Consider the following 25,610-nt stretch of genomic DNA (forward strand, 5'->3'; position numbering starts at 1 on the left):
AGATAGGTGAGTTACAACCCTCCTGCTTCCATTTTCTGCTCAATCTATTTACTGAACAAAGATGAATCTTTTCTCTGAGTCAGAAAGACAGAGGAAGAGAGAGTAATAGAGCCTATGGAAGGAAACAGTGACATTGCCTGGATACTCTCCTCAAAGAACAGCCCAACTGAGTTATTGAGTCATTTAGAAGAACTCCAAGTGTATTAAAATAAAACCAAACTCGTGTTTACTTAAATCAAGATGCAAGGAGAACTGAGGTAACCAGGTACGTCTGGCCAACACAAACAAGTCATGTTTGCATCAGTTACCTGACAAACAGGTAAATTCATGGACTGATTCAATTGCCTGAACAATTGCAATTTTTATTTTTTCTCTTCCCTTCGTACACAGTCACACTGTCTCTGACACCACTCCAAACTCCCTCCTTTCTACAAGATTATCTGTCCTTGTTTTAAAGATTCTTATTGTATCTATATTGAACTAGAGATTTAAAGTAGATATGCTATTTTGGCCAAAACTGATCTGTCCACTGATAATCTTGATTCTCTGATCCCCAGCTTAATCAAACTGCTATCGACAGACCAGAATTGTTTAGCATGATTTAGACACAGCCTTTGCCAGTGAGTACAGGTTTAGGCACAGCCTTTGTTGGTTAGTACATATAGAATGTAGCATGCTTGCTAGCCTTCACTCTGACAAAGGTAAGAAGGCAGGACTATTGAAAAAATTGTTATTCTTCTACAAACTCACTTTGTGTTTAGTGTTCTCATGGACCCCAAGGACCCATACTGCAAACCTTGAGGAGAGCCGGGGAAAGAGAACAGAAACCTACCAGGAGAAAATATCCCATCACCATCTTTACTTGACCATCCAATTATCTCTCTCATCTTCTTAAGTGTTATTTGCTCCATGAGGACAAACACTGGTGCAATTTCATATGTAAACCTGGAAAGGCGGTGAGAAAAAGAATGAAAATAAAGAAGTCAAACCACTTATTTGGGGAACACAGATAACTGGTTTAGCATTTGGACTTGGGTTCGAATAAAAGATGTTTAAAACCACTAAAACAATTAATTTCCTGGAAATGCACTGTCATCAATCATAAAATGTCAGAAACCAGCCTGGGTTACCGAGAGAGGATGTGGAAGTACCTGCTCTGTGATTCTTCACCAACAAAACAGACTTTCATCTCAACGGAATGTCTTAGGTGTGGTCCACCCAGAGAAACAGAAGGAAAGAAAATGACTTTTCTGGGTCCCTTTCACCTCTAAGATTATAGGGTGATGCAAATGCTAATTGAAAAAATGTATTCTAAATTCTATATAAATGGTTTGCAACATTTTAAAAAAAACCTGATTGCCAACTTCACACTTGCAGAATTTATAAAACCCAGAGCCAAAGTCTGTATTTTAATTTTTTTTGGCCGAGGTAGGTGGCTTGCAGGATCTTAGTTCCCCGACCAGGGATTGAGCCCGCGCCCTCAGCAGTGAAAGCACGGAGTCCTAACCACTGGACCATCAGGGAATTCCCAAAAAGTCTATCTTTTAAAAACAATGTAAATACCTGAAAGCTAACCATGAAGATAATTGGAAGTATTGACCTAGGTTTTAAAGATCTCAATATAATTATCTACATGGTTTTTCTACTGATAATCCCTAAGGACAGCAATGCTTCTATAATTCTCTGAAGTCGATATCTGTCAAGAATAATTGTAAGTGACGATTTTCTAATTATCAATTACAAAAAAACAAGAAGAATGTCAACTGGCATACACAGCTAACTGTGGGCATCAAGATATTCTGGTAGGTTAGCTTTGTCTTCTAATTAACTGACTTAAAAGTAGCAAGCCATGCTCTTCTCAAAGCCATTCAAAACACAGTCTGGTGACTAATCATTGAAACAAAATCATGGTACCAAGGCAAAGGGCTTAAGAGAAATCAAAGAAGGTCCATCCACAGAAAATTAAACCAGAAAACAAAAAGATATTTACTGACTATGAGACTTTGTCTTTCTTCTTTTTGCTTGGCCTTCTTAAGCATTAGAGATTGTGGGCTCGGCTCAGACAATGCTCGCCGAAGGGAGATTCCTAGATTGACTCAGCCAAGTGATACGGGGAGACTTCATCCCTGGTTAGGGTGTTTAGGCTGAAATGCCAATGCTGGGAATTAATGGGAATTTTTGCTGGCTTCATGATTTAGAAAAGCTATTTGCAAGGATGAAATAACAATTGTTGTACAAAGACCCAGGTGAAGGTACTAAATTTTAATCATGGAGAAAAATAATCAAATTAATCACATGGTGGTAAAAGAGGACAAAAAGATCCTGAAGGATCCTCAGGGTATATCTCCTCATAGAAGAATTTTGTTTGCAAAAAGAATATGTCCATTTTCCTTGGGAGGAACCTTGAAATTTAGGAGGAAGACCCTTGGAAATCATGTGTTCAGTTACCATCACCTCTGGAGGTCACAATCATGCTTTGGTTCTGCTCTGAGCCCCATCACCGTAGCAACCAACACTCCCTCATGTCTGATGGCCTGATAAAGGAAGAAGAAGAGAAGGGTTCCTGGTTTAGCCTGTGCTGCTGAGTGTACCAAGGGGCAAACTCATGATGTGGTTCTAACCATTCTTGAACAAATGCGTTATCAACAGTGCCACTGATTGTTGGAAATGTTGGAATGGCAAAAATGTTTGCATGGTGAAGAGGTACTGGTGGCAGTGTGTGTGTTTAAGTCTCACAGTACCAAATGAGAAGGCTCTCTAGGGTAAGGCAAGGAACCAATGGAATCATACACCATAATATCAGAACCTTATCAAGGATTGGATGAAAGCTGGACCAGAGTCAAGTCAGTGCAGGAACCACATGGGGAAGGGAGAAAGGATGGGGTTGAAGGCCAGAGGGTTTGTCCACTTCAGGATTTGAATCAATTTAGGGCCCCGGTTTGCATGAATTAGTCTTCTTACCAGGAATATGGCTATTACTCTCAGGATCAGGAGGAAGAGTCTAGAGAGTTTGATCGTGAGATTATCTGATCTCATCTATCTCAGGTTCCTTACTTATGCCAGGTTCCTGATTCTGAAACCTTTCTTTCAGTTCTGTTCAACAAATATTTAATGAATGACTATTTTCTTCCAAATGGCTTTTTACGTACTGCGGAGACAAAGATGTCATAAGACACGATTCCCAACCCTGAGGAGGAAGCTTACTAGGATGAATCCAGCATCTTGGCCTTAGCTGCATCCTATTTGACAGTCCCTGCCTGGGTCTGAAGGATCAGTTACCCCACAGCTAACACCAAGCTTATTCCGATTCGTGACCTTAGTCCTGACACTCTCTCCTGGAAGCTGGTAGATTGCCCCACGGCTGTTGATCCTCAGCCAGACCTGTCACAGGGGCTAACGTGGTGCCCCCATTCCTGACACTTCCTCTGAACCTGCCTTCTCATCCTCGGCCGTGTTTACAACTGGGAGTCTGCCTGCATCCAGAGCCTTAGAGAAGACCTTGAAGTTCACCCTAGAGCAGTGGTTCTTAACTTAATTGAGATCACAGACACTTTTGGGACTCCTAGGAAAGCTATGGTCCCTCTCTCCAGGAAGAAAATGAGGATGTGCACATCATTTTGTATACACTTGTAGGAGAGTCTCCTCTTGCAACTGGGACTCCAGGTTTGGTACCCCTTCCATAAATGACAGATGAAAGTGGATAAAGGCAAGAGATGAAAGGTCAAATATGGATTCAGAAGAAGCTAGTTTGATGCTAAAGTCATAGTACAAGATGACATTTCAGAATCGGAGGATAAGAAACTAAACCTGCTAAAAGCTCTAGGTTGAAGCATAAGGACATGGGATTGAAAGTAAGGGTTTAAAAACAGTATGATTGTGACATTCAGGGAGTGACACTAAAGGAGAGTTTTTATATTCTGAGTAGGGTAGTGAGTCAGCCCTGTTTTTGTAGTTCAACTCACCTTCCCAGTGGGATTAACGGAGGCAAATTGATTGTTAAGCTGATTTTCTCTGATGGCAGAATCTGCTGGTTGCTAACCAGTATCAAAATTTCCCTTCCTTCATTCAATTTTATTTGGAGTTGCAGTTCATCCAGATCAAAGACTGTATTTTCTAGCCTCCCTAGGTGTGGCCATTGGATTAAGTTCTAGCTAAAGAGATGCTATGAGAAATGTCTTGTGGAGCTTCTGAGAAGGTTTCTTAGAAGGAAAGAGTGTGTTTCCCTTTTGCCCTTCCTCCTTCCCTCTTTTCTTTCTTTCCTTCCTTCCTCCTTCCTCCCTCTGCCTGCATTCCTTCCTGAGATCTGGAACACATAAATGATGGCTGGAACTCCAGCAGCTAGTTTGCACCATGAAGTAACTTTGAAGATGAGAGCCACATGCCTCAGTATGAACCAGGAAGGCACAAGGATCCTGCATCCCTGATGACTGCCAAACCAGGAACTTCTTTAACGAGAGGAAGAAATAATTTTCTATGTTGATTCTCTAACTTGACACTCCTCTTAGATTTTATCCTCCTTATGGATGTGGTGGGTGGCCCATCTCTACCTTAAAAGATAACACACCTGAGGGGGAGCTTAGTGAGCCCCTTTGGTGTCCAGAGATGATGAGAGACAGAAACAAAAGAGCTGGGAAGTTGAAGGGAGGGGTTGCAAATGGCAACAGTGACCTATGGGTTGGCTGCCTTTCCTGGGTGTGTGCATTGTACCTTGTATACACTGGGCACTTAAGACTGGTGTCTGTTTTAGTCTTCAGAATCACTATGTAAGGTGGATACAATTATTCTTCATTTTTCTGAAGAAGAAACTGGGGTTCAGAGAAATTCAGTGAGTTGTTTCAAGACCTCACATGTAGGATGTTTCCAAGCTGGAACTCCATGTCCTTTACATCACAGCTGCTTTTCTATGACAAATGAGAACTACTTACTGCAGGCTCCTCTGTAACGACCTGCCTACTAGTGTAAAATGACTGATAACCCCCATACAAAATTTCTCCTGTGTAATTTCTATGAAAATAAAGTGCTAGATACTTGAAATCATAACCTCCTAACAAAGGGCTGTGATAGCTCTTGCCACTAGGGTTATGTATTATCGTCAGGTGCTTGAGGGTAGGCTGTTGTTTACACCTGCTCGGTGCCCGTGTTTTGGAAGAAAAGAGCTGTACATGCCATGGCCAACTACACATTGGTGACGTTTTCTTTGCATCTTCACTGAGTCCTAGCTTGGAAGAATATATCTCAAAGCTGAATGCACAGGTGGGTGTGAAAGCATGGGCATAAATGTTCCTTCTATTCTAACCATCAGATACCTTACACTTTGCCACTTGGATTAAAATACTGGATAGTTCTTTTAGGGAGAGTATACTGAGGAATGTAGTTATTATTCTCTATTACCAGTGCCATCCAAACTCAATGAAGTACAGGTCCAAAAAATGAGTGTATCACTAATTAAATCCTACTCTGCCAAAAAAGATCCTTTTGCCATTCTTTCCCAGGCCTATTATGAACACTGTTCCCAGCTGGAGAAGGACTTGTCACAAGGGAGCAAATTTCTGCATAACCTCCTGACAGTGCTGCCACATTTCATGATCTTCCAGGGGAACTGGCTTAGAACAATTTCTAGATAATAGTTATTACTTCTTCAGACAATGCCTTGTCTCTAGAACTGACAGAAACTATTTCAGTATTTTAAATAACCTTTGCTATCGATCTGTTGGAATCGGATCATATTTTATAAATATCCACTGTTCAGTACAGCTGCAATTACTATGTGCCATTTAGTTGGACTGACCTTGACCTCAGATGGTTGGACAATATTTTAGCGCTTCATATGGCTGAGCTGAGGTAAGGGAAGAGTAAGGGACTTTCATTTTATGAACACATACAAAAAAAAAAAAAGGAGAATTTGTGAGATTTCCCTGGTTAAGGAAAAGTCTTTTAGGAGAATATGTGGTCATAAATGGTTCAACGGGGTGAATTCCTTTTATTTACCTTGAGACTGAGCTATATATATTAGGAAATAACAGCTGAGAGGCCTACAGAATACACACTTAAAGACACTGGGTGAATTTGGTGCCTATATGAATAAGGGTACTTGGGCCTTAATGGGTATGTACCTTTTACTCTATTTTTCTCATTTATTTTCTAAATAGTTAAGTTTTTTTTTAAAAGCTGTACTTTCTAATTAAAATCATTCCTTAGTGTGAGATGTTTCAGTTAAACATTACTGTCTTTTTTCAAGTTATAATTAATATATTATGTCTATGCTTGCTGATATATTTTTATCTCACAAACCATAAACATAAAGCCTGCAAAGGGGAGTTTTTTGTTTAGGAGATCATACAGGTGATTGTGTCTTTGACCTGAATTCCTCCCAGCCCTTCAGAGCCTCAGTGATCCAACATGAACATTCTGTGAAGTTAACCTTGACTTGCAAGTAGGGAGCAGGAAAACCATTTGACTTCAATCAATTTAATCTTTTATGCCTTTTGGCACTAATGGTTTCACTTGTCACATTTGCTTTTTAAATGTTGTTGTTGTTTTAAATTAGCAAACAAAGCAGGAGGCCTTAATTAATAGAAACTTTTCTGAATGTAGTTAAGTATTTTGAGTCACAGCATTAAACAGCTTTGGAACACACACAAATCAATATATAAGTTTAAAATGCCCTTTCAGGTTCTGTGGCTGGTAGTAGTTTAAGAAAAATAGAATACCTTGAACTTTAATAACTTACGTTCTATCTTGACGTCAAATGGAATTTCTCATTTTAAATAATACCACCCTTTCACCTAAATTCATTTTTCAAATCTACTTTACCATGAACTAAAAAGTGTACGGTTATTTTCCAAATATTTCCACAGTGACTAAAACCCATATAATTCTTATGTAGTTATTTTTAACTTATTGCGATAACCTTGTTTTATTATTTCCCTCTGGACACTTTCATAGAATGTGGTACCACTGTCTGGATACATAGAGAGTGGTAAAACATAATCTTAGCGTTGAAAGAAGAGACAGTACTTAGTAGGCTATGATGCCCCTCCATCAACTTGTAACCTGTCCTTGTCTCCAAAGATGGCACGTTGTGTGTAGAAGAAACTGTGGGGTGATTACCAGAAGACTACCCAGGTATTACTTGCACACACAACCCTCCTACCGCCAGGACCTTAGAGACAGTTTCAAATAAATTTACAAGAACTTAGAAACAAACAAAGGCTTTGCCTACTCAAGTATGAAAAAAATTTCACATTCAGAAAAACAGTTATTTTGAAAGGGATATATAATTCCTTTCAAAGGGATATCACTACATGAATTGTTTTAGAATTTTTAGTTGAACAATAGGCTGATCAAATTGGTTTGTGGCTTTATGGCCTCTTTAATTATGAAGAAAATATGACCTAAATGATAAGGAGCAATATGCTTGGGTGGGAAAATGGACCAAGATTATATCCCAGAACATGATCTCTTTAAATATATCATTAAGAAATATGGAGTCTTTTAACATGAAGTTTCACACTAAATTTTGAAAGCTAGAGTCATGACTTCTTATGACCATGCTCTTATTAAACTGCATTATTCAATTAAAAAATAGTTTATCAAGTATCTACCTTTAACTCAGAACTGTGATAAACCTAAAAGATTTTAAGAGAAAAGATGACTAGGGCAAACTGTAATAAAATTATTATAGAACCATTGGAATTGGACTTTTAATACAACAAGCCATACTCAGACATCATGTTTGCTTACGTGGAAATAATATGTGGGACTTACATATTGGTATTGGCAGTTGATGTCAGCCATTCGCCAGCTAAACCAATGATATCCAATCCAGTGGAGAGCTGGTTGAAAAATCGAGGATGACCTAAGGAGGTAAGTAACAGACAAGCATCAAGGCAAATCCAGAGTTTTCAAGCTGTCTTCAAATCAGAAGGTCCACTCCACTAGGCCACAGTGATGGGACCTCTATCCCAATGGTCTAATAGGGCTGCCCAAGAATACTGAAGGAAGGGCACTTTGACCCACCCTATACCAACCTTTAACATTGAAGATGTCTCCCAAACTTACATGTTTCTAAAGCATAATGCTTTTCAAGTAAAAGAAATCCAATGTCATAAAACAAGTAATCTGTCCAGTATTGTTGATTTCCAGATGAGCTCCTCTGTTGTATTTTTTAAAATACAAATCTGGATGTGGTGGTCCTCTTTTTCTCCATAAATATTTCAATTTTTAACTTAACACCTCAAGCTTTTATTCTCCAAATCAAGGTATGCTGAGGGAGGAGGAGGGGCTGCAGGCCTCAGAAGGGGTCAGTGGCTCTGTGAACCGAACCAAGCCCAGGGTAAGTGCCAGCTCTGAGGCTGATGCCGAGGCAGCCATCACTCCCTGGGCCTCTGTGTCAGTCAAATACAACGCCAAGCATTGGTGTGTTTTGCCCACATATAGTCAGGTGACTGTTAAACTAGATGTATTGCTGAGATGACCTGGCATCTGCTCTGTGAAACAGGGGCAGACACAGCCTCATTCACTCATTGAGTTGTTGATAGAATAATTTTTATTATTATGTAACTCAAAAGTCCTTTTCAACCTACTCTATGCTTTATCAGGCTTTGTTCTCAGCAAATTCAGGATTATTGCCAAATTTTGGCCAACTTGGCGTTCACAGAAAAACTCAACCCCATACAGCAGGCTTGGCCTGGCTGACACGAAGGCGCCAACGCAATAGATTATCTAGGGGTGTGTGACAGAGAACTGGTGTTAGAAAGATGTGCTGACTGCTGTGTTTCCAGAGGAAATTGCTTTTGCCTCTGAAATAACTGTCAGAGAGCTAATGTTGGAATGTTCCTGGTCTAAGTCCCCTCTCTGAGGAAGTATATCCTTCCCTCCTTGCGATGAGGACTCATTCAGAACATCTAGACTAGGACTTCTTATAGCAGGATATACAGATCCCCGCACCTCAAGAGTCCTCGAAAAATAATACTGATCTTTAGAAAGAATAAAAGAAGCATAAACAGTAAGCTCGGTGTAAATTCAAGGCCAGATTCCAGACATTCATGTAGATTACTCTAAATAGCTTAAACTCGTCCATTTTGCTCTACTCGGCTCAGTGCCAACAAAATCTATGAGATCTCCTACAACGTAACTAATTTTGTTGAAGTCCATGTAAATATAAATATGTATGTACATATATATACACACACACACAATACCCATTTGAAAACTTTTAACAACATTTCATTTTAAGACAAGATTGAATGATAAATAAATGCAATCACACCATTTGACAATGTATCAAAAGCACATCGCATAGCAGAGACAAAAGATGGACACGGACAGACAGACAGACTGATACAAATACCCTCAAACAAAAGCGAAACAGTATCTCATGGTCTATTAAAATATAAAAGGACACAAAGTCCCCCCAAACCTTACTTTCCTCTTATGGCTATAGCTTAATGTCCCCAAAATCTCATACCAGAATTTCTATCAAGCAACAAAATGACCTAGTTTAAATTTCAATTTCAACTGTCTATAGTCAACAAAAATACTAACAGGTGATAGACGTGGTACTGAGCAGCACATGGCTTAGAGTCAGGTTGGAGAGAAAGAAAGAGTAATTTTTTAAAGTAAAATTTTTGAACAAATAAGCTTCAAAAAAAAAAAGAGATGCAGGAAGAAATTTATTGATTAAGAGACATATTAAGCAATTGCAGTGTGGGGGACTTTTGTGGATCTTGACTCAAACTGTAACAAAATAAAACTTTATGACATTCATGAGACAACTGGAAATTTGAACACTGACTATGTGATATTAAAAAATTATAAATTTTTCTGGATGTACCAATGATAATGTGTTTTTTTTTTGAGTCCTTGAGAATAAAAAATATTTATTTATGAATGAAATAATATTATGCTGGAGATTTGCTTCCATATAGTATAGAAGAGAGGGGAGTGGGTGGGGTGTCAGGTGAAACAACACCGGCAAGAGCTACTAATAGCTGAAGCTGGGTGTTGGGTATACAGGGTTCATTACACTGTTTTATTTTTGTATAAGTTTAAAATTTCCATGATAAAAAGTTCAAAAAAGGAAAACTAAGGAAGTCAGCATGTCTACTGTGACTGAGGGCTGACTAGCGTTTCTCCCAGTTCTTGGAGAATGTATATACATTGGTTCCTTTTTCAGAAGTCTTTGTTAATTTGTAGGGAAATTTCCAAAGGCCATCATCATCCCTCCACAGACGCTTCCCAGATCAGTATGTTTTCATTCTAAAACCCTATTCATTATTCTGGCTGTGCATTAATACTCTTAAGAAATATCTTCCACTTCCATTGCAGAATACCTGTGGGTTTACTCTATTGCTCCAGTAACTACATCTAAACTACAGACCAGCAACTAGGAAATGTGTTTTCCCATGAAAGCAACAGTACACTTTGCCAGGGTCAACACCCTGTGATGCAGGTTTCACATTGCCTGAAGACTATGAACTCTACCAATGCAAATATCTGCTTCTAGAAGCTGCTCTGAAGAACAGGGATGAATGGCTCCAGGCTAAGTATCTAATTGGATTCACACACTAGACTCTAGTAAGAGTCCATGCTTCTCTGACCACGTGATACTTCAGTTTTGTAGGCGATATGAGTTGCTATTATGACAAATCCATGTATTTTTCTTTGAGGGGCAACACTACTCTGAGCTTCGTGATAAACGTACATGGTCTCATCTCTCTGATAAAGTGTTTGTGGCGTGAACTGACAAAATAAAAATAGTGAACCAAAGCTAGTCAAGCTAAAACATACACAGAGAACTCTGTTTTTTTTTCCTAGCCAAATAACAACTTGATCTCCACCAGGAACAGATTAGTCATCAGACCAAGGTGAGATGTAACTAAATTGATGAGCATGTTTTTCTTTAAAAATCAAACACAGACTTTGTAATATAATTGAGTCTTGTCCATCCTGCAGTTATTCAAGAAAGCTACACCTATACCAGTGGTGTTGGCAGACTTTAAAAGCTGTTTGGGATTAATTATTTAAAAATGCCTCTTTGGCCAGCCTCATTATTTCATTATAACCCTTGTTTTTGACATCCTATAGCCTTACTCAGTCCTATTACGACACCCTCCCCAGTCATATCTTCAAATGACTAGGAAGAGTGAGCAGGATAATAAAGGAGAGAGAGAGAAAGAAAAAAGAACAAGAGGCTACCAGGCATGGCGTCAGGGGCTCCTCTGTGGGGACAACCATGCTATGGACTGCCAATTCCTGTACATCAGTCTGCTCAAGGGCTCAGGAGAGCCAGGCTGCAGTGGGGAAAGACGGTAGGGAGAAGAAATCACTGCTTGATTCCTAGGCTTAGAAAGAGCCAGACAGAGATCCCAAAAGTCCTTGAACTTGAGGCAACTGGAGAGTAACCACTTGGCCAGGATTGCTGAGTAGAGAGAGTTCCTATGACATGGAAAGGAGGCAAGAGGGCGTCCTCCAGGGCTCCCTGCTGGAGATAGGATTTGGTGCCTCAGGATACCTGAACTCCAGAGGATGGAGTAGAATGCAAAGGGTGTGTGAGTGTGTGGCTTTGGGGCCTAGCAAATAGAGGGTGTGGGGGGTTGAATTGTGTCCTGTAAGAGATATGTTCAAGTGTTCACCCCTGATTCCTGTGACTTTCTTTGGAAATAGGGTCTTTGTGGATGTAAACAAGTTAAGATGAGGCCATACTGGATTAGGGTAGGCACTAATCCAAAGAGGAGAGAAACCCGGACACAGACTCTTGGAAAATGTCACGTGAAGATGAAGGCAAAGATTGGAGGGATGCATCTACAAGCCAAGGAATGCCAAGGAATTCCCACAACCATCAGAAGCTGGAAGCAGCAAGGATGGCTCCTTCCCAAGAGTCTTCAGAGAGAGCATGGCCCTGCAGACACCTTGATTTTGAACTTTTAGCCTCCAGAACTGTGAGATAATAAATTTCTGTTGTCTTAAGTCACCCAGTTTGTGGTAATCGGTTGTGGCAGCCCTAGGAAACTAGTACAGAAAGAAAAGGAAATGGGCCCAATTCTCCCCAGTTTCAGGGACAGGCAAGGGTCAGATTTATCAGAATGAAGCAGGCGTGAAAATGGAAGCGGGAGAAGAAGTAGAGAATGGATCATTCTGCTCTCTTTAGGTTGTGAATAGCCTCAAACCAAGAATTAAAACTCTTTATACAGAACTTGACACAGCACCATGTATCTGTATCTTTTAAATCTATTTTTACAACAATAAATAATGATGGGATTTTGTCACTGAGTCTGGTGGTTCTGAGGTCATGGAGCGCTTTGCTGCCTTCCTTCACCCGGGTTTGTGTTTCTCCTTCAAAATGACTTTGACATCCTGGCAATTGGCAAAGGTCTGACGCAGGCCGAGGTTGCCACTGCGTGTCCACCTGGCTCTCACCCTTACCTGTGCGGACGCCATATTTCAGGGTGTCTCTGCAGTCAACCAGGATCTGCTCCAGGGACTCAGGGTGGTCAGAGAGTTCCAGGTTGAAGCCCTCCATGCCTTCCAGCAGCTGGTGGGGGTGGTGGAAGTCCAGCACCTTGGTGGAGCGATCGAATGTCTTGCGGACGTAGTTGAGAAGTATGTCTACCACCTCCAGCAGGAACTGCACAGTTTGCTCCTCCCCATTCTTAGCTGGAAGCAGATCTGGTGGGGGGAAGCCCATGAGGGGTTATCACCTGACTCTTACCCGGATTTCCTCAGTCAGCTTAGAAAGCACTAACATCCGTATCTTTATAGGACTGATTTTCTTCCAGGATATGCATGCATTGAGAATGTGATGTACCATTTCCCCAGGACAATGTACATCGGCGTATACACAGAAGCGCTGCATATATTCTCTGGGGGTTCACAGAGTTTCTGATAGTTAGGCTGCTCTTAATTGAAACGCTTTGAGAAGTCACGAGCAGCCTCCCCTGCAGTTATCCATTTGGGCACCTGTCAGGCGTGTGATGGACGGGGCATCTGTCTTGCTCCCCTAGTACCAGGTGTGTCTCTGTACATCTGGCTCAGATACTGGGTTTTCGGTTTGGTGTTATGATGTGCTTGATCTGTTGCTGGTGGCGGGTGAGGCTTCTGTGGGTAGAGGCTGAGGTCACACCGAAGAGGATGGTTCTTTATGTTGTCCTTGGACAGAAAACTAGAACTGGAAAGTGGGGCTCAGGAAGGTGGGAGAGGGAACTCCTGCCCCTCTCTTGACCTTACCTTTTAGGGCTTGGCCTCTGGGATGCCAGAAGGTGACTCTGGGTTCCGGCCTGTGTTAGGTAGAGTCGGGCTGGGGGGTAGCCAGGGGGGAAAGCTGTAGGGGGCCCCAACTGAAGTTGTCAGCCATAGCTCAAGAACAGACTGGCTGTATATAATGCTCTGTGTCTATTCTTTGGATTCTCTCTCCAAGGTTTAGTGAATCTTGTTTTCTGTTCTGGTTTGGCCTCCATGGCTTGTGGGGAGTTCATGGAAGGGGGAAGGGGGAGGGGGGTGGGTTTACCTTTGAGCTGGTAATGAAAGACTGGGAAAGCAACTCCTGAGACTGTTGTTGTAGGGGCAGCGGTAATGAGTGAAAGATCTTCAAAAGGAAAATGACCTTCAGGACAGCAGTTGGTCATGAGGCCCAGCTACACAGCTTCCTACAGGGTGCTTTTGTTGTTGTGGACACCACCCTTGGAGGATAAATGCTATGGAGGGAATCGCTGGATTTTCTTATATGAAAGATTTCTTTGGATTCTGAGATTCTATGACTGTGTATTCGTCCCTGCAAGTATCTTTAGAGTTGGCTGTTTTACAGATTGCCCTCATCCAGCTTTCAAATGATGGAGACCTAGGCAACAGGGAAGGAGGGAGTATATTATATTCAAATGTTGGGAAAGCAGTTTCATGATGGTTCAGAGAGAATGGCTTTTTTTTGTAAAAGAAGCAAGGTTTCAGGAAAAAGTAAAGAAACTCCAATAAGCAACCTCCTGGATAGCACTAGGGCTGGGGGTGGGGACTACCTCGAGCAAACAGGTTGGAGAAGTCGGTCTCTGTGCGCTGGAAGCGGCCATCCCTGTCGCTGTTTTCACAGGAAAGCAGATTCTTGGAGGACTGCCTCTCCTTGAAGGCGCTCACAAGCCTGCTCTTCTCTTCCAGGCTGTTGGTCCTTTGCAAGAAGCCTGTAGCACAAGAAGCTGGGTCAGAGGAAGGGCACCAAACTCCCAGGCTCGGAGGGTCTGCTGCTGGCCCAGGTCGACTCTCCAAGCAGGGTTCTCACTTTTCCCGAACAGAAGCCGAGTGTCTGTTTTATATGTAAGGGCTCTGGCACTGCTCGCCTCCAGGCAGGGAGGGGGCAGTACCAAGTGTCATCAGTGGCGCAGACCCAGTCATGCAAGAGAGAAAAACAGTAAGTGAAGCCCATTCTCCTCTCTGAACATGACAGTGAACGCAGAATTAAGTCAATTGGACAGCTTCCACTCCAGTAACCAGCCCCAGGATGGGGTTTTAAGGGAAGGGACACAAACGGAGAGGATGCTGCCAGCTCTGGGTTTATGGGCTGTGCAACCAGAGGGAGGAGGGGGTGAGACCAGCACTGAGGATTGGGGAAGATGCTTTCCTTGGACTCCAGGTAAATGTTACCAGGGTTGAATGTAAGTTTAATTTTTCTCACCCAAAACTGAAGGGCAGCTTTCCCTGTACCACCCCCTCTCCTTAAATAAAGGTATTGGAGAAAGAGACAAGAAAGCCTAAAATCTTATGTGTGGTGACATTTAATTCTATAAATACTTATTGAGCACCTATTGCGGAAAAGGACTTTACTAAGCATTTAGGACCAGGGACAGGTAAAGATAAATGAGACAGAGCCCCTCTTCTCCAGGAGCTTGCAGACTGGCAGACGGTGACCAATAACGTAATAAAGCTAGACAGCCATCCAAGAACTCCACAGAGATGAGCTCTGAGCCCAGGGTGGGAGTCAAAGCACCTCCTCCCTGCCCCTCAGAAGGAGCGGAAATCTCTCCTGCCTGAGGTGAGCAGTGCAAACACTACCAGTGGCAAACCCAGAAGCAGGCTGGGCTGAAAGGGCTGAGGCTCTGCCAACCAGGAGCACACTTCCTCTCTCAGTACCTCCACCTGTCCCTTCTGGGGCTCGGGACCTGCGGACCCACTCCTTCCCTCAGCATCTCCTCCAATTCGGCCTCAATCTTAGTCTGAAATGCAACACCCTGAAAAGAGGAAGGAAGTTCTAAGCTTCTTGGTGACCCCAAAGCTGTATTTGTAGATACCAAGATCCTTGGGGAGTCACATACGTCACAAGGCAGGCTTGGAGGAAAGTCCCGGGAGGTTCCACGAGAGGCAAGTTAATCTGGGGAATTCAGCTTTACTTCCCCAGGACTGCAATTCAGTGTTGAGGGGTGGAGGAAGGAGGGGTGCAGGGGGAAAGTTGCAGTGATTAGAATCCTCCCACACACAGAAGCAGGGTCTATTTTTGGAGGGAAGAATAGGAAGGCAGAGGCACCAGGCCTTTCATTGTTCTCAGCACCTTTAAAACTTATCACTAAAGCTCTAAAGGACATCAGAAGGGGGGAAATACACTATAATAGAGCTCCACACTTGGATATAAAGATGGGGGGTGCATCCTCCCCTTCACCTCTGCTCCTACTTTCTGAATTCCTCCTCCAAATCCCCAGAGTCCAAAATGAGAAGCTAGCACTCATTTGCCAGAGGGATGCAGTATCACCTGGCTTCTGAGTGAGACCGCCCCCCTCCACCCAAACAGGCAGCAGTGGAATTTGTTTCAGACAGGCTGAAAAGACCAAGTCCACATGCCCTAATGGAGGTGAGGTCTTGCCTAGCTGAACTCCTGCTCTTTAGGTCTCTGACCTCTGGTCGGTTTTGACTCACTCCCTGGGAAAGTCTCTGCCTTGAAACCCCTTAGCAACTCCTTTCCTAGGTGGCAAAGGACCTAGGACCTGCATTTGGGCTTTGGATATTATCTCCAAAGGAGTTCTTCTCACAGGCATTCCCAGAGGTGTCCTGATAGGAATGAAAGATGCCAATTGCGACACTTTAAACCTGCATCCCATTCCTGGACCATACTTCCTGGAGTGCACAAGGAATTAGTGTTTTCTATACATCTTATAACTATCCTATGCAAAGCACACTTACATTGCATTATAATTTGCTAATATTAATTTGCTAATATAAACACTTAATGGATATTATTTTTGGAATATCACCTTTCTGGAAGGTAGTTGTTTTCTAAAATATTGGGAGCCTCAAAAATAAGGTCAAGGAGCCAGGCCTCTCTGGGCTCTGAGAGGCTCTGGAAGTTCGTATGCTTCTCCAAGGATAATGAGGCGGTGGATGACATTGAGGTCAGTGCTTTGATGACCTCCCTGGCTAGCAAGGGGTCCTGGAAGCAGAGGTCCCTGAGACTAAAGCAGACTGTACTCCCTTTTGCTCTATACCTCAGCTATAAGGATCTAGTTTAAGGTAACTTAGCTGAACATTCTTAAGAGGCGAAGAGGCAAGCGGAGGGGAGCTGAAGCTGCGCTGAGCTTTGGCCCGGTCGTAGCACCCTCGCTAGCTTCCACCTATGAGCCGAGGGGCGATCCTGCGGCTGGTCCTCACAGCTGCCCCCAAACTCAAAGGCCTAATCAGCCCTTTGAGGGGGGGGAGGTGCGAGGAACTAGAGCACCTGGTTCAAGCTGGTTGTTTCCAAGTGGGGTTTCAAACTGAGCCTAGCATAAGGGCACCTGGCCAAGGGGGCAAGTGAGGCTTGAAGCCCAACCCCCTTGCTGTCTCTCACCAAGCTGTAGCATGGAGTTGCATCTCCCTAGAGGACGGGGCTCTTTCCCTGATTTTTCTGGGCTATAAGTACCCTGCCAGATCTCTCCCCCACCTCAAACTTTTTGTTTTTAATTTCAAGAGAAGCCATAATAAATACAGAATATTTGAAATGTATACTTAAAAGTTGGTGGCTGACACAAAATTAAACACACACACAAACACACACACTGCATGGGCTAAATAAAACAGCTCAGGGGCTGTAACTGGTAGCCAGTCTGGGACCTCTGAATACAGAAGTGATTGAGGCCCAAGGACACACTGGGAAGTTAGCAGAGCCCAGAGCCAGCACTTAGGGCTCCCTGCATCTCCTTCGATTTAGGTCATGCTATCATGCCTGTAGCCACCCGGCTCTCTACCTCTTGGCAAGACCCTGGGTGTCTTCTGGCTGACTGCTTTCCCACGGGATTCTGCCTCCGGAGCTAAGGGTTACACTGGTGAGACCAGGGGCAATGGATCTGGAAGTGAGAAGATGACCATTAGTCCCTCAACTCTCTTAAGGTGAAAGGTCAAACCAACCTGGAGAGTGTCAGGTCAAGAGGGCACCTTTCAAGCCCGTGAAGGTCTGGGATGAAGGGAGTGGGGGAATCTATGTGTGGAGGAGGGGAGGGGTCTGTGGATTCAAGTCAAAACCAAAGGCTGCACTTTGCCTCTGGTAACTAGACTAAAATGGAAAGCCAGAGTTGGCGCAAAGTATGAAAAACAAATCCTCCTGTTGTTTTGTTTCCTTTCAGAATCAAACCTATTGTAAATCCTCCTAACCTGTGGCCCCCAAAGCATGTGTATTAGCAGAAGGCAATTTCCCCTCAACACACTACCAGCCCTCTCCTGTCACAGGTGTTTCTGCTTTCCTGAAATTAATGTTGGGGAGGTGGGTAAAAACAGAGAAGAAACTCCCTGAGGATGGTAGCCCCCAAATGCCCAAGAGCTCTCCCTCAGGGGAAGCTGATGCAAACCTCTGTTCCCCAATTCCCGTACCCCTGTGCCTGGACATCTATTCCCGGACCCAGGGATGCTACTGCCCCTTTACCTTTTCGGGTCACTTCGGGTGTGTCACCGAAGCGGCGTTTAGACCTTCTCTTCTCCCCCGACCCTGAGGGTCTGCAGTCGGGGCAGCAGGGGGCACCGCCCAGGGCCGAGGCCGGGAAGCGGGGATGGGGATGGATGAAGGCCGCTGGCTAGGCAGGCCTAGGACCGCGAGGAAAGCAGCCCTCACCCCAAGCCTCCCCCCACCCTGTCCTCGACCGTGGCGGGCGCCCAGGGCTCGCTCAGTTCTGCTTGCCCGGCTGCATGACAATGACGGCTGCTGAAGCCGAGCGCCGCGGCCGCCGAAGGGACCTGGCGCGAAACGGGCCATTAAGCCGGGAATGGCGGCTGGGAGAAGGGGGCTATTTATAGAACAAAGCTCGGCTGCCGCCAGCTGCCCCCGCGCGGGGACGCGGCCCAGGCCTCGCCCCGCGGGCCTCGCGTGCTGGGGAGAGGGCCAAACCCCGGGGCCTCCCCGCCGCAGGGCTGGGCTTTCCCTGCAAAACGGCTAGGTCCTGGAGTCGAGCAGCCCTTCCTCACCGTAAAGCTGCTTCTGGGATCAAGGGGACAGAGCCCCAGAAACGCAGGGAGGGCGCCGCGCCGCAAGGCGGGGAAGGGAGCGTGACTCCCCAAAGCTGCCAAGTAACTCCTCTCGCTCCGGCCACAAACTCTCGCCTCCCTGGGGCCCCGGGATGCAGGGCAGCTGGGAAGATCAGGCCCGGAGGCCACCGGCTCGCCGGCCCACTCTCGGGCGCTCCCGGGGCTGGGCGGGCGTGCCTACGCCTGCGCCGCCACTATCTCCAGCGCGCAGCAGCTGACGGAGGGCCTTTTAATAAGCCCCTCGTTAATCTTACCCCGCCTCTCCACCCCCTGACCGGGGACGTCCGTATTTTCTGGCCCGATAAGGCTAGAAATTTTAGACGGTGAAATGTAGCAAGGAAAGCAAGTTCTCATTGTTCAGTCGGAGCCACTCAGCTGTGTCCCTTCGAACAAATCTCCCTTTTTCCTTAAAAAAAAAAAATTACAGCCCTTGGGCGTTTTCATTTTAGATCCTTACGTCTCCGGAGAGCAGTTCTTTCTCCCGTCCAGCTCCCAGATCTATTTTCCTTCCTCTCTAGCAAATCGTGCCCGATACCCACTCTCCGTCTTGCGGCCCCACGCCCCCTCTGCCCCCTTTCCCTTCCCTCCTCTCCTTCAAGGGCAAGCTCCTCAAACCCTCTAGCTTGCACCGCCCGCACCTCCTCCAGGTAGGCCACCGAGGGCTGCAGGCAATCCATTCTCTTGACCTCCAAGGCCTCAAAGAACGAAATTTGAATCCGTTTTGACATCTCGGGCAAAAATATCCAGCCGAGGAAGCCACTTTCAACGCGCGATGGTGGAGAGGGAAGGAATACGACGCGCCAGCTACCGTCTAAGGCGGATGTCTCCCCTTGGGCCTGCTCTCCAGTAAACCCGGACCCTTTTTATGCCGCCTTCGCGTCGCGTAGGCAGAGCGCCTGGGTCAGAACAGCCAAAGCGCCGGGCAAGATGAGCGGGGCTGTCGCGCGGGGGCGCTGTGCTCGCGCCCAGCTAGGGGAGCCCCGAGGTCTCAAGTAGCCCAGGGCCCCCCATCGGAAAAGGTCCCTCGGGGGCACGTCAGGAGAGGGCAGAGGAAGGTCAAGGCCAGTAGAGGAGCGTCTCTGCCGGGCGTAGGGGCTGTAGACACTAGAAAACAGACCCAAGAGCCAGGATTCCCTTCCGCGTACGTCCCACTCTCCCAAACCCGCAAAGCCCGCTCGCCTCGCAGCCCCTTTGGGGCCCCAGCCGGCCCTTTCACTTACCACAGATCTTCAGCCCCAGTTTTCTGGTGCATCCATGGGCCACGCCGCACCAGGTGTCATACGCTAGAAACCAAGAGACGTGCGATCAGTGAGGCTCGACAGTCCGGCACCCGGTCGAGGGCAAAGGTTTTCTGGGGAGGGTAGGGGCAGGTCTTCGCCAGTGCGCCTCATTAAAAAGCTCTTTCCCGAAAGGAGCTAAGAGCCAGATCTTTGGGCCGATGGGGAGACTCGTGCCCCCCGAGACCCCATCACAGTCCCTTCCTGCTCCGACCTGAGGTACAGAACAGTGTCTCTGAGAGGCCACGCACCCAGCGCCCCACCCGCGGCTCCCAGCGACCACGATGGGGTAGCCGCCCAGGCGGGGTCGGAGTGGAACAGGGCTGACCACAGGTGCAAAGGGCCAGGCCCGGCTCCTCGACTTGCCCAACACCCACCCGCAGGCCCTGTCCCTTGGTTTCCGTCCCGCAGACTCGAAGGGCAACCACAGCGGCTGGGAAAGGGAACACAGAGACATCTGGGACCAACACATCTCATAATTTCTTGGCGGGTCTCCAGCTGAGTGACAGCTTAAAATAAACTGGCATGAAATGGGGTCGCGGAAGAGTTCAGGAATTAATTGGGTGAAAAATAGTATTTGACTAGATGGTCGGGCTGGCATGGCCGCTCTTCAGTGGGACCGGGGAGTCGGCAAGACAATAGTGCGCCTCGGGTCTCACCCCCTGCCCCCTCTTCCCAACATGCCCCTCATTAACCCTTCCCTCGGACGTCTCGGATCTGGAGCAGGCGAAGGCGAAGGGAATCAGACACTTTTTCTCCAGGTCTGAATCGCAGATTCAGGCGCTGCCGTGTTCTCAAACTCCTCAGCGTCTATCCTGCCCTCGGGGTTCAACTTCCAGCCAGGAGCACGGCGGTGCCTGCAGAGCCTGTATGCGAGCCGGTGTAGTGGGCCTAGCCTGAAATTCCCCTCGGATTCCTCATAGCAAGGCGCCTCCAATCACTCCCATCCCCCACCCCATCCAGGCGGGTGCCTTCAGCCGGGCGCGAGTGTTTGCTGCGATAAGGAGAGTGACATCCATTAAACCCGAGGCACAACAGAGCCCCAGCGGGGAGAAGAACTAGCCCGACGTCAATGAGAGAGCGTGTCACAGATGGAGTTCCTGCAACAGACAGTAGTAAATCGGGGCGAAAGCTAAACCCTAATAAAAATGCCTGGCAGGTAAAGAGCTATTTTCATCCGATAGAGTGCTTTCATTTTAAAGGCCATCTCACCTAATCCTCATAACCCTAGGAAAAAAGAGGAGTGTTAATCTAAGACTCACTTTACAAATAAAAACACTGAAGCTCAGAGAGGCTAGGAGAGTTTTCCAAGGTCACTCAGCTGTGGCGTTGGAGTTCAGACCCATGGCACTGCCTTTTAGAGTTGGGGATTGCAGTGAAAGAAAGGGAAAGAGAGATGGGAAGAGGAAGTGAGAGAGATCCTTTGACGTAGCCAGAGTAGGGAAGACCGAGTGGCTGAGAACAAGGAGGAGGCGTCGCCGGAGCAAGAGGTCGAGTAAGGTTGTGCGAATTGAGCAACGCCACCTCCCAGGAGACCCTGGCGGGGCAGAGAAGCAGAGCCAGCTGGGCGGGCGAGGATGTGTCTGCAAGGGAGGGCAAGGATGGGTGGAGAGCCAGGCGTGCGCGCACAGCCTAGAATGCTCACGGCGGCTGGGCTGTCGGGGCCGACGGCGGCGTTCTCAGGACAGGTGCTGCAGGCTTTTCCTGGGTCCAGCTCTCGGCTATCTTCCCTCCGCCCTGGCAAATTCCGGGCGCGCCCGGCCATGAGCGAACTCGGGTCAGCTCCTCTACTGGGTCTGGGACCCGCGGTTAGGCACATGGGCTCCGCTGCTGGCTGCCTCTGGAAAGTAGGGGCGCAGTAGGGGTTCAGGACTCGAGGGTGGGTGAACACAACGGCCGCCCACCCCTGCCAGACAGCAAAGAAAGGGGCAGGAAATGTGGAGAGAACTGGAAAAGAAATCCATCAGGGCCAGAGCAACAGACAAAGGCGCGCAGGCCTCCCGTTTCTCTTGGCCTGGTCCGACCAGCTCTGGTAGCCAGTGCCCGGCTCTCACGCCACCAAGGCTGGCGGCTCTCCTGAGCCCCTCTTCGTTGTGTGGGTAATTGTAGCTTGCCTGGGGGGCTGGGGGAGGGAGCTGCAAAGGGAACTGGAACGCCGCCTAAGAATTTAAGAGAAGGCCTCCAGCCGGGAAGCCAAGGGCAGCACCTAGGGGTTGGATAGAGGGCTTACCTGATACCCCCCTACGCCAACCTTCGTTGATGGGAACAATTGATGTTTTCTCAAGCTTATAGAAAGTGCTACAAAAGCGAAGCAATGAGCTCTCCTTCTAACCACAATGCCATCCCTAAGCCCTTTTGTATAGAAATTCTGGGGCCGTTACTATCCGGAGCTCATGGATTTGGAGGGAGCGCATTTCTATCCAAAGTGGAAAAAGGAAAACAATTCCCTCATCTCCACATCTCTACAAAGATGCTGGAAATCAATCCGAATTAAAGACAGATTCTGGAAATGGGTTGAGTCGCCGCATGGAGCTAGGGGTGGGGAAGCATACATTTCCCCACCCGCTTTTATCTGGTTCCCCTTTTCTTCCTCTCTCTTCCAGAGGTGTTCATTGCTGACAGGTCTCCTGCCCTGGAGAAAAGAGAGGGCTGCTCTCTCCTACCGCCCTGGCAAACCTTCTGGATTCTTCCTGGTTCCCCACTTCTTGCCACTCAGGATGATGCCCGCTTTTTTTTTTTTTTTTTTTTTTGTCTCTGAAATGTAATTGTCTAAAATGTCGAGGCTTAATCTCAAACCATTTTATGCTCCTTTCTCGCTCCTGGCTTCTTCCTCACTCGTCAATAGCTCGACGCAAATTTGGAGCAATTAGGGACCCCGAGTTTTCTAAAAGCTGCAATTAACGTCGAAATTTCCGCTGATTATAGAGTTCGAGCACAATGCAGGGGTAAAGGAGGGGGGGAGGGGTCAGATCTCGGCTCAACGAAAGCCGAAGACAGAAGACTCTATTCCCGCTGAGACTCCCAGCTCCTCACACCGCCCCTTGCGCTGACCCCCGTCGTCCCACCTAGCAAAGAAACCACACACAACACAACAAAAACAACACTCTCGCCGCGCGTCCTTCCCCCGCAGCGAAGCCTCCAAGGATCGCCACCGCTCCGACCCTGCGTGGTTCCCACTGCGTTAGCGCCCTGGAATCGCCTAGCATCCCTGGCAGTCGAACGACCTTTGGTCGGGACCTGGGTCAGGGCCCCACTTCTTTCTAGCCTCCATCATCTCCGCGCTCCCCCTTCCCTTTCTGCCAGCGCAGCCTCCTCACGTCCCAGCGCCCCCATCTTCCCCGCAGTCCATTTGATAGGAAACTGGAGCAGGACCTACTTGTGGGGCGCAGGTTGGTAGTATTGGGGTCCGCTCCCGCGTTCGAGGAGGTTGCGGACGAAGAAGGGGTCGAAGACGCCATCTGCTCGGTTGTCCCCGGTCCTCTGCTGTCCGGGGTCCTCGGCCGGCCGGGCTTAGGAACAGGCTGCAAAGAGAAGCGAGAGCTGCACGGGGAGGGATTCAGGGGTCCGGCGCGCGGGAGGCGATTGAGCGGTCGGGGGCGCGGACGCTCCCGCTTAAGTCCGGGCTCAGGAGAGAGAGGCTAGAGGAACGGCAGCCAGCGGGCTGGGTCGGGGTGCGCCGGGCTGGGGACGGGGGGAGGAAGAGACGTGCACGCGAGCTGGGGACTCGGGCGCCCGCAACGTAGCCCGGGGCGGCTCTCCAGTCTGGCGGCGGGGCGACCTGGAGCGCAGCGCTGAGACTAGAGGAGCCCAAGGCCAGTGCAGGTCGCGCGGGTGCGGGGGACTGGGCTAGGAGGGCTAGGGAGGCTCAGTGCGCGGTTTTCCAGCCTAGCCGCGACAAGCACTATTGGGCTCTCAGCAGCCGGCGGGCGGGCGGGCTGGCGGGTGTTGGGGGGGAGGAGGGCGCACGGGGCGGGCACGTCTGGTTCGGTGTCTGGTTCCCCTTGTTGTGTCTGGCTGATTCCCTGGAAAGAAGGAGGCTAACTGCTCCGGGGACCGGGGACTTTGGTGAGACAAGGTGAGAGGGAAAAAAAGGTCCACGTCTTTACGTTCTCCCTCGGACTTGGCTGGGGTAGAAATACAGTCACCTTGTAGTCCAGACAGCCGGAAAGCAGCGAGTCGGAACCTCGCTTGTCTCCCTCTTGCCCCACCCGCTTTGAGTCATCTCGAAGCCAAGAACGGGGCTCTATCCTTGGTTCTGTATTTCCTCTCCACCCAACTCTCTGAGGTCCCCGGATTTCTAGCTGTACAGACCCGGAGAGGGTGAGAGGCAAGAAAGGGGAACGTCACCGGGGAAACGAACTTGCGCCCAGCGCGCGGGAGGTGGCAGACAAGGATAGGTGCGCGGCGCCCCTGCTCCGCGCTCGGCGCTGGTGCGATGGCTTCCGAAGGCCAGGGGACAGAGAGTGCGGGCGAATCTGGGTACATCTAAGAGCCTGCAGAGTAGCGCCCGCCGGCCACGGCCTCCAGACCCTGCATAGGACTCCGCATCTAGCTCCGCGCGCGCACTCGCCCAGCAGAGCAGGCAGCGGGGAGCCCGGGGCTTCTGGGGAAGTAACAGGTTACCGCTCTGAGTCGCGCCTTCGGCTGCTGCTGGCCAGGAGCCCATTGGTGAGACCGGCGCTCGCAGCCGGGAGGCGGAGGGGAAAATCGCTCTCGCTCCACTCCTGCGCGAGCCTCAGCCTCTGTGCGTCCCCGGGGCATGAATCTCGCTGATGGGGATAGGATGATTGCGAAGGCTGAGGTCTCTGCGCCGCGCAGGAACGGAGAGTCAGGACTGGGGTGGGTGGGACGCACTCAGCTCGGGAGGGTAGATGGCAGACACTGGGGTGGGGATTGGTCAAGAAACCGCGGGTGAAGAGGACCCAGCTAACAGTCGCGGCTGGGTACTGGGAATGTACGGGCGGCCGCGCGCTTACCCACCTAGGTTGGGAGACAGCAAGCCGTGCGCTCCGGTCGCTCTTCTGCGTAGCGCCCAGCAATCCGCCCGGCTCGGCCCGGCTCTGCCACAGGCGTAATCTGCCCGGCGTCACCTCCAGCTGCCGCCTCTGTTTCGCTAGCACCGTCCCGCACGGGAGCTCCAGGAAGAGAAAAGAGCAATCCGAAGAGGCGGCTTCTTGGCTTCGGGGGAGGCGGAGGCGGAGTGGGGAGGCGGGGACCGGCTCAGCAGGGGAATCACGAGGCCGCTGCTTGCGGGGGCAGCTCGGCAGAGCGGTGGGGCTCCTTGCAGGTGCCTGACCGCCTCTGGAGCTTTGTAGGGCGATTATAAATCCAGATCACGGGTTTGCGCCCGGAAAAAAAAAAAAAAAAAAAGGAAGAAAGAGAAAGAAAGCAAGAAAGAAAGAGAAAGAAAGAAAAAGAAAGAGCCCTATGAGTAATCCAGACCGTACGCAACACGCTCTATTTTTTGAAATAGGCAGAGTGTCGGGTAAGGCGAGGCAAGAGAGAATTTCTATGAAGAATTCTTCCTCGCTGAGCGCTTCTCCCTCCCTTTCTTCTCCCCCACTACCATATCTTCGAGAAGACAAGAGCAGTATCTTTGCCTCAATTACTCTCCCCGCGGTTCCTCCAGCTCTACGACCCCACGATGCCTCCTTGAGCGAAACCGCGTTCTGGGTCGTGTCCTTGCTGGCTCTCTACTGAGCCAGGATTGTCGTGAAAGCAAAGGAGGCAGAGACGAGGGGGGAACACTCAGACCCTAGAGGATTCCATCTCCTTTTCATTTCAGTTTCCTCATCCAGCTCAGAGCCTCCCCAAGTATTTCATCTGAGTTCAGCTACCCACTGCCTCCGCAGAGAAAAGGGTCCGCTTTCC

At 48.1% G+C, this 25,610-nt stretch overlaps 1 protein-coding gene across 3 annotated transcripts in view; it reads right to left on the reverse strand.

Moving 5' to 3' along the window:
- GAD1 (glutamate decarboxylase 1) overlaps window positions 1-25,610 on the reverse strand; it is a 40,886-nt gene extending 15,276 nt beyond the window's left edge. The window contains exons 1-7 of one of the 3 annotated variants that reach the window (XM_067741570.1): window positions 24,720-25,610; window positions 23,116-23,260; window positions 19,683-19,745; window positions 14,010-14,168; window positions 12,427-12,669; window positions 7,768-7,858; window positions 833-945 (exon numbers count right to left, since the gene is read on the reverse strand). In XM_067741570.1, the coding sequence (XP_067597671.1) occupies window positions 833-945; window positions 7,768-7,858; window positions 12,427-12,669; window positions 14,010-14,168; window positions 19,683-19,745; window positions 23,116-23,197 (751 nt within the window). In that variant the 5' untranslated portion in view covers window positions 23,198-23,260; window positions 24,720-25,610. Of the gene's footprint in view, window positions 1-832; window positions 946-7,767; window positions 7,859-12,426; window positions 12,670-14,009; window positions 14,169-19,682; window positions 19,746-20,116; window positions 20,232-23,115; window positions 23,261-24,362; window positions 24,383-24,719 lie in introns of those variants that run through there. The other 2 variants (XM_067741571.1, XM_067741568.1) reach the window with 2 other exon arrangements.

This window comes from Pseudorca crassidens, chromosome 6 (genome assembly GCF_039906515.1).
Source record: "Pseudorca crassidens isolate mPseCra1 chromosome 6, mPseCra1.hap1, whole genome shotgun sequence".
NCBI classification, from domain to species: Eukaryota; Metazoa; Chordata; class Mammalia; order Artiodactyla; family Delphinidae; genus Pseudorca; species Pseudorca crassidens.